At 42.6% G+C, this 11,428-nt stretch overlaps 1 protein-coding gene across 2 annotated transcripts; it reads left to right on the top strand.

Annotated features, from left to right (window-relative positions):
* The first annotated feature begins 489 nt into the window (after positions 1 to 489).
* RBM24 (RNA binding motif protein 24) lies at positions 490 to 11,428 on the top strand. Of its 2 annotated transcripts, XM_027654033.1 has the most exons (4): positions 490 to 1,079; positions 1,593 to 1,716; positions 2,806 to 2,860; positions 9,312 to 11,428. In XM_027654033.1, exons 1-4 carry the CDS (start codon positions 912 to 914, stop codon positions 9,640 to 9,642), a joined length of 678 nt encoding a protein of 225 aa, XP_027509834.1. In that variant the 5' UTR covers positions 490 to 911; the 3' UTR covers positions 9,643 to 11,428. The 2 variants fall into 2 exon arrangements, 1 of the variants encoding a protein (XP_027509834.1); XR_003529454.1 differs by lacking the exons at positions 490 to 1,079; positions 1,593 to 1,716; positions 9,312 to 11,428 and adding an exon at positions 3,224 to 9,305 and having other exon boundaries at positions 1,724 to 2,860.

The following is an 11,428-nucleotide window of genomic DNA, read 5'->3' as shown; positions in this document are numbered from 1 at the left end:
ACCTTGCGACCAAACCAACAGCAAGTCCCACAACCACCAGCACCACCAGCACCACCTCGACCACAACAGTCGTGGAAGCGTTGCAGCACCGTAGCTTTGTTAGCCTGGAGAGACAGGTAAGTGAGAGTGGCAGGGGTTTGACCACAAGCCTTCGGGCTCTAATCGAAGCATTACAGGACCGCCAGCCACCAGTGAGCCGGCTCTGCCCGCGGGCTCCCCGGCCGGCCGGGCAGCGCTGACCCCACCGGACTCCGTCTGCTGACACTTGCTATTTGCAGGAAACCTGCCTGGGAGGCACCGAGCCTCCCCGCGAGGCACCCCTGAGGCAGCCCCTTCGCCCGGCGGCCCCGAGGGCCGGCTGCCGCCGCACGGGGGGCATCCAGCTGTTGCCAACAGCTGTGTGTCAGCCCCGGCTGCGCCGCGGCCGAGCGCGGGGTCCGCCCCGCCGCCGTCCCCGCCCCTGCGAGGAGGAGGAGGAGGAACCGAGAGTGCCCGACCCGGTGGCTTTTAGGGGGGAAGGCCACTCAGTTGCTAGAGCCCAGGCCCTGCGCTCCTCTTCCAGCTGCTGCTTCTGCTCGTTTTCAGCGCTACGGCCGCCAGGCTGGCTGCTGCCCGGCCTCCCCTCCTCCTTTCGCCGATACCTACCTCAAAACCGCCGGAGGCTGCGGGGCTCCGCTCGTGAAGGAGGAGGAAGAAGCTGGGTCTGCAAAGGCAAAAGGGAATTGCATTGTAGCTGGGTGGCGGGGGGAAAACGGGGGGGCGGGGGAAGAGAGGAGAAAAAAAAAAATAATAAAAAGGCAAAAAAAGAGCGGGGCTGAGTCTGGAAGCGGGTCTCGCCGCCCAGCACCCGCACGCCCCGGCGGCCACGCGTGGGTGCAGATCGCGGCGCGGCGCGCAGGGCCGGGCGGAAGATGCACACGACGCAGAAGGACACCACTTACACCAAGATCTTCGTCGGGGGCTTGCCCTACCACACCACCGACTCCAGCCTGCGCAAGTACTTCGAGGTCTTCGGGGACATCGAGGAGGCGGTGGTCATCACCGACCGGCAGACGGGCAAGTCCCGGGGATACGGCTTTGTAAGTGCCGGGGCGCGGGGCAGGGCGGGGGGCGGCGGGGGCAGGTGGGCGGTGGCGGGGGGCATCGCGGGGAATCTTCCGCGGGGGACGCTGTAAGAGCTCGGGGGGCGGGAGGGGTTGCCGGGCGTCCGGCTTTTTGCTTTTCTCTTTTTTTTTTTTTTTTTCCCCCTCTCCCTGCTGGAGAGTTTGGATAGAGGCGGGAGGGGGGTATTACTGAAAAAGGAGATTGAGGGGGGGGAATTGCCCAGTTCCTCGCAGCGCCGCCAGCGCGCCTGTTGCTCGCTGATACGGCCGCGCCGGGGTTTATCTGCCGGCGGCGGAGCTCGGCCCGCACCCTCCGCCCTGCGCCCGCCGCGGCGCCCGGAGCCCCGCTCCGCAAGGCGGGCGGGCCGGGGCCGGGGTCCGGATGGGGACCCCCCTGACCGCCCCGGGGGGCAACCGAGTCGCTGCTGTGGGCGAGAGGCTTCTCCTTCCCCGCGGAAAGGGATCTAATGCGCAGCATCGCCCGTTAAGGTCACCATGGCTGACAGAGCTGCTGCCGAAAGGGCTTGTAAGGACCCCAACCCCATCATCGATGGCAGGAAAGCCAACGTGAACCTGGCGTACCTGGGTGCCAAGCCGCGGATAATGCAGCCAGGTGAGGAAGTGGCCCCGAATGGCTTTTCTCTCCGTACCTCAGGTTTCTGAAGAGCAAAACTTTACGAAAGGTAGTGGTGCCCTCCACGTTTCTGAAGTACGTGCACAGTTGGGCGTGCTTTGGTTTGGACTTTTAAATGCAGCATGTAGTAACTTTTTGGCTATTTTGTACGTGTGCCTTATTTAAAAACCAAAAGCAATCAGAGATAAAGTATCTGCAGTTCCCCAGGAAGACTTCCACAGCTCAGACACTTCATTGGTTATTCCTGCTGCTGGGAATGTGGTGGCGCTGACCATTTACAGTATCGTTGCAGGGTAAGATTGGCCTAGGAATGAATTGCTTCCAATGTGTGCGGTCTTATTAATACAAACAGTATCTTAATGCAAACTCTTCAAACAGATGGGAGCTATTATGCAGACTTTAAAATTAAATGGCTCTTCCCAAGACCACATCTGAGCCAATCTGATGTCCTAGCTCTTCCCAAACTGCTGCTTTGCAGTAAGAGCGAGAGGAGTGTGGAGTGTGAGCACATTTGTGCTCTAAAGGAAGCTGCTCTGAGTTCCCCCATGTTTAGCCTGAGGAACACTTGTCTGAGTAATTAAGTGCCCGCCAAGGAAAGACAGGGTTTATGCTTGGGTGTTCGAAGAACTGAAGTCGGGATTTGACACTCCCCCCCCATGCTAAGACCTCATGAGCAGAGATGGCTCAAATTTTAAGTCTCTAGAAAGTACACAGATACACTAATGAGTAGGAAATACCTTCGGAGGTTAAAGTTAGGGACCGGAATGGGGCACAAAGTGAAATGTGAATGAAAACCTGTGCTTGTTTAGAAAAAGTTGTTCTCCTAAACATCTCTAGGGAAGTGTGCACTGTACTGGTTTAAGTTCTCTTTGTGTGTGTGTGTGTGTGTGTGTGTACTGATACATTTTGCTTTCTAATTTTTGGTTCTACAGCCTTTCAGACGTTGTTCCTGGAGGCTGTTAGTGAAGGCTCTTGCTCTGCATTTGTGTGCGTGTGTATATGTACATAGCATAAATAAATGGCCAAAAGAACACCCATACAGAGAATGTGATGTGTTTTTGTTGGTAGGTTTTGCCTTTGGTGTCCAGCAGCTTCATCCAGCTCTCATACAGAGACCTTTCGGGTAAGTCTGTTCAATGGGACCTCAAACAGGGGAGAAAAAAATCTCTTTTTTTTTTTTTTTTATAAGGAAAGAAAAAGTATGATCGTTGAAAGCCTCTTGCAGTAGCATCCTTAAAACTGGCCAGCAGTGCTGAAGTTCTCAGATTTATAAATATATACCCGTAAATGCACTCACCTTGTCGGTCATGTTCTAAATGCCGCAGCTGAGTCAAGTTGTGTGGGACGTGGCCCTTCCGACTAAGCAGTCCAGTCCCATATGACTCTATAAAAAAACAAGGAGGTATGACTTGATGCAAGATTGCTGTGCCCCGTTTCTCTTTTTTCAGCTTGACTCAATGTTATTTATCTCTTTCTAATCTGACAGGGATCGTTTACAGTTAAGATAACTGATCAGAAGGATATGATGATAAGAGGTGGAATAGTTCTGTTTGGAATTAAACTCTGTAACCAGTAGACTCAAACACAAACAAGCTAAAATGGTGATTAACGATGCATGTATGTTTTTCTTCATATAGTCAATAGACCTCGGTGTGCTTTTTTTTATTTATTACAGTAATGAAGTGGTGTTGATAGCTAAACTGTGTGCTTTTATTTATTTGAAAGAGCTGTAGTGAAAGTTTTTTGGGGGGGGTCTTTTTAATTTTGGTTTTGTTGTTGAGGAGTGACTTTGCCATGGGGAGCAAAGGGCCTTTTTTTTTTTCCTTGCTTTCAAGCTGTAGCCTGTGACTTTTTTTAACCATATTTTGTAGTGAGTGCTAAATTGTGTGACTTCTTGATTTTTAAGTAAATCAACGTATTGCTTGCATGTTCATAATTTTTGGGGGGCTTTGTTCTCGGGAGGGGTGTGGAGCTCCCTATTAACGATGTGCGTCCATTTGGGCTTCCTAATTTGAAGAGTTTTTCCTTCAATCCTTCTTTAATATCTAGCGCATTTCTCCTGTACTTGAATTTACTATTCCTAAGTAGATCTAACTCTTGCTTCCTATAGGCATATAATTAGGAGGTGAAGTCTGCATTAAGTTTTCCATAGAGTGTCACTTCACTAATGCACACTGACTGAGAAACCCATTGCAAAATAGTGCATTTTGCTAAGCTAACAATAAAATAGGGAAACTTTGTCACAAATGTTTATTTGTTTAGATTATCTTACCTATCCGTTATTAAGCACCAATAGCTTATCGATAGTTTGATCTGTCAAAATGGTGGGAACCGGTGCCTATCCTGAAAACCACAGGAAAAAGTTTTCTTAGAAATTTCATGTAATTTTAAAGGAGAGCGTTGATTCTTCTGAGAGTGGGGAGACTGTAACAAACTTTGTCTTTTTTTTTTCCTTCTCATGATTATCCTCTACTATATTTTGCTCACTTCTTTGAAGTGTGAGGAGGTGACAATGTGTATGCCATGATCAGTTTATGATGCCTGTGCTAAGGTAGGCAGGAGGCAGAACGCCTTGTCTCCAGAGCAGTTAAAGTACTTGTTGCAAAGAGGAACAAATGGATTGCACAGGGATCAGCTGTGAAGAGACTGAGTATTTGCTGAGCACAACAGAAAAGGAGGACCTGTGGCAGTCCGTTGCTTAAAGGACTATGCAAATATAGGGCTCTTTTCTTGCTTTACATACCCAGATCATGTAAACCATGTGTAGGCCAGGGAAATCCTTCCAGCAGAATGAATAGGGTTTTATTTCTAATGCACTGGGCATAAGTCTGGAGAAATGTTGGTCATAGGGTCATGTATATATGAAATTGGTCATTTTTGATCCTTGGCTCTTGCCTTTCTTTTATGATGTGCAAACGACGGAGATTACTAATCCTGCTTCCGTCTCAGAATTTCCAGTGACCTGGTACCTTTTCTAAAGTATGTAGTTGAGATTAAGAACAGCATTCACTAGGATGAATGAACATCTTCATTCACAATATTCCATGACAGTAAGAGGGGATGTTTCAGTGCTTACTCGAATCTACTTCTGTTAAGAGTTCACTCTTAGAGCTTTCTATATGGGTTGCACTGAAATACAGCCTGAAGGCCTTTCTTTGCACAGTTTCACTTTTTAAGTACACTTTACTAATACGCTGCGTAAAATTGGTTGTAGTGGTGATTCACTATCAATACTCTGCTAATCCATACACAAAAGCTTCAAATGTTTCGTGGTTGTGTTTTGTTTTGTTGGCTCTTTTCCTAGCAGAGTGCAAATTAGGAAGGTACTGCTGCATTTTGGTATGGTCAGCAGTGTTGTAGAATCATAGAATCATAGAATGGCCTGGGTTGGAAGGGACTTTAAAGATTGTTTAGTTCCAACCCCGTTGCTGTGGACAGGGACACCTTTCACTAGACCTTATTGCTCCATCTGGCTGGGCCTTGAATACATCCAGGGATTGAGCATCCACAGCATATGCTTTCCCAGCTATCAAATAAAAACCTGAAAATAATCGGATTACGTTATGTTGCTTTTACCTGAGAAAATGCAGAAGTTCAATATTCTGACTTAAGTACAGCATTATTGTGGTGGAAGGAGACAGAAACTAGATTAGGTTCAATGCATGACGCACTTTGAAAAGTCAGGGAACTTTTCTTTATTCAGTGCTGAGGAGGTCAGTTCATCCACCAAATAACATTTCTTCCTACTTTTTGCATTCAGCATCTGTCTTACTGTTGGTGTGTTTCATAAAGCTGTTTGATCACAGGACTGGTTATTTATAAAGCTTTGTTTTCAGGATTGTTTGTTAAAGTATTATCTCTGAATTCAACAGGAATTTATGGAGGGGGAAGATGACTTTGCTTCCTAAGATAGCTTTTCTTGGTTTGCTTATGGAATTTCTATTTTCATATTGGTGGGAAAATTTGGGGTTATACAGAGGTATTGGTGCAGGACATAACTGTTGTAGAGATTTTCTGTTCCTTTCCTTCCTGTCTAAAACTTGTGCTTTGATCAAAATGAAAACATTCCCACTGTTTTCGGTGAGACCAGAGTTAAATCCAAAATTACTAAGTTAATTATCAAATGGTTAGCTGATACTACCTGTCTGATATTCCAAGAGTTAGGCAGTTCTACCTTTTAAAGATAGAAGGAAAAGCCCCCTCTTGAGTTTGTGATCAAACGACTTGTATAATACTAGACTTAGGATAATCTGAAAAGAGGGAATGAAGCCAGAACAGTCAAAAGTTAGCCTGCTATGTCCTCCTTATGGTTATCAGAGAAAAGGAAGCATAGTAAGGGTCTTGTATGTCTTAATATTTAGGTAACCTACTTTTGTTAAAAGGAAAGCTGTTCGTTGCTGAAAATCTTCTCTTTAATTATGCCTTCAAAACCAGACAATGCCATACCAGGGCCAAAGCAAAACATTTTGTTCAAAGTTAAATATATACTTTCACAAGAATGTAATACTGTGAGTCAAAGATGTGCTACTACTGCTGAATTTCTATATTTCACAGCTCTCTGCATTAGTCTAAAAAGTCTCTTCTTTCCTTTGAAACAATTAGCATTCACTTTATTATTGCTTATAGAATTATTTTGGAGGTCTTAGTTAAACACAAATCTTCTGTTATAACAACAATGAAGGTCTTAAGGCATGTGGCAGGGGTATATGTCATTGAATTTTGAATAAATCAAAGCTACAGTTACTGCTAAAGTTAAGCACGTCTTCCCCTTTTTTTAATTGCAAAAATGTAAAACAGTAAATAGACATTCCAAAATAAAATCTACTGCTAGGAAAGAGAGCTTAAATCATGTGCATTTCTCGCACTAGTACTCTCAAAAGTAAAGCAGCAGCTTTTTATTTAAAATTAAGGATACTAAGGATTTCCAGTGTAACTGGGAATTGCTTTTTCAGCTTTTGACCTGGCAGAGCATGAAAAGCAGTTGGGTTCTGAATGGCTGAGATCTTCATGTCCTGGCCTCTGCAGTAGGTAGAAATTTACTTTGGCCATATAAAGCCATTTTACTCGACTCAAAACAGTTGTAGCATGACAGATGATCAAAAATAGCCCCACTGCAGCTTATGCTGTCAGTCATCATGTGTGAAATGGCATGGTGGAGAGGAGCCTGCACAGGGTTTATGTTTATTGTAGAGTAAGATGTGGCAAACAGATAATGTTTCATAACTTCACCACCTGTTAGTTTCTTGGCTTAAATAAAACAAGTCACAAGAGTTTAAGTGGAAGCACATGTATCTTTCTGTCTTGTTCACGGAGGTGGCAGTGTCCTAATGTCTTCAGAAAATCTTAGTAATGTCATTTCAAGTCAACACAAACAGTCTGATAAGCTTGATTACTGTCTCTTCTGTTAGAATTACTCTCTTTCATAAGTACTGTATGTAAAGATTCCTTCGATGTGCTGCAGAAGAAGTTCTTGGTGACTTCAAATTTGGTTTTATATCTCTTTCCTTAATACTTAAAAAACGTGGTGTTATTTTTATTAGGATTGTACTTGGTGACCAATACAAAATGCTTGTGTATGCTCATCCATTTTCTATGGAGAGCTCAGGTAATGATGTATATTTAAATGCACAGAGCCAGCTTAAGTATGCTTCAAATGCACTTCTGGCTAATCACTTCATAAATTAGGTGAGTGTTAAAAACCCAACTTATGGTTTTGTTTTACGTTTTCTTTCCCTTCCCAATCCCTCCCTATTTATCACTCTTTTTTTTTTAATTATTTTTCCTTTTTCCACGCAGTAGAAAAATAATTTCATTGACATGTTGGGTTTTTATGATTGTGGTGTTCGTGTCTTAAACACGACAGCTGAACATTTCTATCTGTTAATATTCCTTATACAATCAACTGAGCTCTTTTTTTCTTAAAAAGAAAACTAAGCTGTTCTAAAGCTTATCACTTATTTTAAACTATGTTTTGCTATGATTCCAGTTGACAGTGTCCCTTCTGATTGAAATGTTTCCTTGTTGACCATTTAAGTACGTCTTAAAGTTATTTTAAAAATGAAACAAAAAAAAAACCCTCAATAAACCCTTTCAATTAGATCTGGAATTTGGAGAAAAGAGGACAGTTTTTAGCATCATGATTTGCATCTGTGTTTAAAGTATTCTAAAAGGTTGGTGCAGTGTTTAGAGTTGTCTCTAAAGGTAAAGTTCAGTATGAAATAGTAAATTTGCACAAGTGGTTTTTCATGGATTTATAAAGATTCATTGGCTGGAAAGGAGATACATATATGTAGGACTTCTCCGGAAATCCAGATGCAAGACAGAGTTATGAATGTAAAATGAGATTTATATTGAGTATATATATATATTTAAATCATATTATATGATAAAATTCAGCTATGAGATTAACTTGTATGTAGATTTGTGTGCTAAGACAATGATATGACCAATTTTCAAAACTGAAGGTCTAAATAAATAAGACAAGGAAGCAAGTTTTTCAAAGGAGATGGGAAATTGTGTATTGATCTGTTCAGAATGGCTATTTCTTAAGCTGTAAATTTGTGGGGTTTTTGCTTTTGTTAAGCACCAGATCTATTTAGACTTAATCTTATGCCCACCTCCCAAAAAACTCTATGCTGTATGTCTTGCATAGAAATAAACAAGCTGGCACAAAACAGGACATCAGTGACCTGATAATCAAACAGGTTTGACCCTTGTGTCCTTACAAATTTTTATAAAAGTGTGATGCACATGTACTTAGGAGTCACTGTTATGGATTTTAATAGCATCTATGTAGCTTCCCTTCAATGGTAGCTTCCCTCTTGTGACGGAGTGAGCTGCACTATCGTTCGTTTGGAAAGTGTGATTCTTGCTGTGTTTACCACACTTGTGAACTCTATTTAAACTCCTTTGTCGCCTGTGTTGGTTTTTTTTTCTTATTTTTAATAAGGGTGACTGAGGTTGCAGAGAAATTAATGTGTGCTGAGTCTGCATAGCAACTTAAGTAGGGTTGCCACAATACACTCTCCTGCTCCCTGGAAAGTCTTTACATGAAGTCAGGGTTCAACCATTTTGTTGCCCTATTGGCTATTGTCAAATTCATTATAGTGATACTGTCAAACTGCTCAGTTACTACTAATAAAAACATTGCAGGAAATAATTTTACTAAGAGTCAAGTAGTTAAGAGAGAAGCAGGGTAATAAAGATGACTTACAGGTGATTTGAAAAATCAGTACTGCAATTTTCCAGATGAAATAATGAAGCTTAGTTCTTCAGAGTTGTCCTAAAACTGACATCAGTAATGCTGGCTCTTCTGAAGACTTTCATGGCGTTAAAGACACTATCCTGAAGCAACATTGAACACTCTGATTCAACTCAGCTATAACGCTGTGCTTTGGAGCGATGCATCTCTTGGGGCCAGTGACCTGACAGTTGGCCCATTGAGTCTAGTTATTGTGGCAACCCTATGCACATAACAACAACTAAATTGAGTTTGTTTTAGTTCGGAGTATGGATATGACGCTTAGGCGCTGACTCGCGTACCAACTTCAACTCCCTCTCCCATCTTTCAACAGGATACCCGCTCACTATGTCTATCCACAGGCTTTTGTGCAGCCCGGAGTGGTAATTCCCCACGTCCAGCCTGCAGCAGCCGCTGCTTCCACTACGCCCTACATCGATTACACCGGAGCTGCGTACGCCCAGTACTCGGCCGCCGCAGCCGCCTATGAGCAGTACCCATACGCTGCCTCTCCGGCTGCTGCTGCTGGATACGTGGCAGCGGGGGGCTATGGCTATGCGGTGCAGCAGCCCATCACCGCGGCAGCGCCCGGGACCGCCGCGGCAGCCGCTGCGGCTTTTGGCCAGTACCAGCCCCAACAGCTGCAGACAGACCGCATGCAATAGCAGATGGACTCCTGAAGGAAGCTCGCTCTTTCTCTTCCTCTCTTCAGCCTTCCAGTATAAGTAGTTAACAGAGACAATTGATATTAACTAAAGGAGCTTTAAGGAAAGCGATGCTGTTGCGAAACTAAAGACTTTTATTCCACTGTTTTCATACAGTATGCATCCAAATCATGTTGTTAGAAGGGAGGGGTAGTGCGGCATGTCTAGTTTCAAGTATCAAGGCAGAAGAAAATGGGGGGGAAAATACTGTACTGTCATGGAAGAGTGGCAGGAGTAGCAATGGGACTTCATATTTTCAAACAAACAAACAAGAACCAAAAAAAGCAAAGGTGTACTCTTTACAGTATCAGGGAAGCAAAACTGCCTTTTATAAGTAAGAAAATGGTATTTGAAAAGTTTGAACCAGGGAAAAAAACTGAGTCAGCAATATGTAATCTCTATCCACTTTAAGAGGAAACGAACTTAAAGCATTGATTGTCCTTTCTAGCTTTCAAAAGTTGTCTTCGTGAGACAGTACCTTCTCACTGTCTCACTCACAGGCATCAAACAACCCAAGGAAGATGGCCGGATAGTAAGATGGCGGACAGGCACCAAAGTTATTTTCTTCTCTGTCCTCTGGATGAGTGGAACTATGGAGCAAGTGATGTGGAAGTAAGGGGTGCAACAGCTGTAGAGACAATCAATAACACAGACAGTTCTGGACAGAACACATCACTCGTGCTCATGTGATGAGCTTGTCACATCCTAATCCCTCGCCCCATCCCGTTTCACTTTTGGGAAACTTTAAATGCTGGTGTCAGCTATTCTGATTCTAAAATAGGATCAGCCCTTTTACTACAACAGCCTTCTCTTTCTGTTTATTGCATCTATTCGTAACTTGTGAATAAAGGCAGGAAGAAGCCTAAAGAATTAAAACCTTTAAGAACTGTTGTAAGGGAATTTTCTTTTCTGAAACCATTTGTACAATTTTAATATCTATTTCAGGATTATATTTAAAGTATTTATTAGCAAACATACAGTACACAAGGCGACTTTTTGTTACCAAGACTGCAGTTCTTGAAGGGTTAATGGTATGTGATTTATACTGTGCCTTAATTGTTATGCTATTTAAAAAGAAATATTTATTTTGAAAGTTTTACTATGCTGCGCTCTGAAGAAAGCGACTTTAGATGTGACACTGTAAAATTATGTATTCATCTCATGGTATAAATTATTTAGTAGGCTTAGATGTAGCATATTAAATATTAACCTAATTAACTAAGGATGTTGACTTGGATTTATTTAATTTCAGTATGTGCACTGTATGAGGGTACTCTTAAATTAACACTTTTTTAGGTTTTTACATAAAACATTGCTAGTTCATTCTTTTTCCCTCTACTAGTTAATTCATGTAGACCTCTCAAATACATTAGTGCCGTTTTCTTACTCATCTGTATGTAGACTGACTATTTTTCCCCTTGCTAGAAAATGCTGCTTTACATTGTCCTGTGAAACTACAATACTTGCAATTTTTATTCTTGACTGAAATGGAATTTAATATTTTACACTGTATTGGATTTTTTTTATACTTGAACAATTTCATACAAGGGAAGACAGGATAGCATTTTTATGGACTTTATCCAATGTCACTGGATTTATTTGAAGTATTCTGAATACTAGCCAGTGTTATAATGTAGACATGACTCTCCTGTGCATATTATTTATTCAGTATGTATATTGCTTTACAACATTTCAGATCTCTTAATCTATTCACTCGTACTAAAACAATAAAAAAAATTGTCTCATC

This window comes from Corapipo altera, unplaced genomic scaffold (genome assembly GCF_003945725.1).
Source record: "Corapipo altera isolate COAL_440 unplaced genomic scaffold, ASM394572v1 60, whole genome shotgun sequence".
NCBI classification, from domain to species: domain Eukaryota; kingdom Metazoa; phylum Chordata; class Aves; order Passeriformes; family Pipridae; genus Corapipo; species Corapipo altera.
The sequence above is the reverse complement of the archived record's forward strand: the minus strand, read 5'-3'. Positions and strand labels throughout refer to the sequence as shown.

Excerpts from the sequence above, each read along its gene's own strand:
- RBM24 (XM_027654033.1), top strand. The coding sequence starts at position 912 with ATGCACACGACGCAGAAGGACACCACTTACACCAAGATCTTCGTCGGG. Across the intron at positions 1,717-2,805 it reads GCCGCGGATAATGCAGCCAG|GTTTTGCCTTTGGTGTCCAG; the intron begins GTGAGGAAGTGG and ends TTTTGTTGGTAG. Across the intron at positions 2,861-9,311 it reads CTCATACAGAGACCTTTCGG|GATACCCGCTCACTATGTCT; the intron begins GTAAGTCTGTTC and ends ATCTTTCAACAG.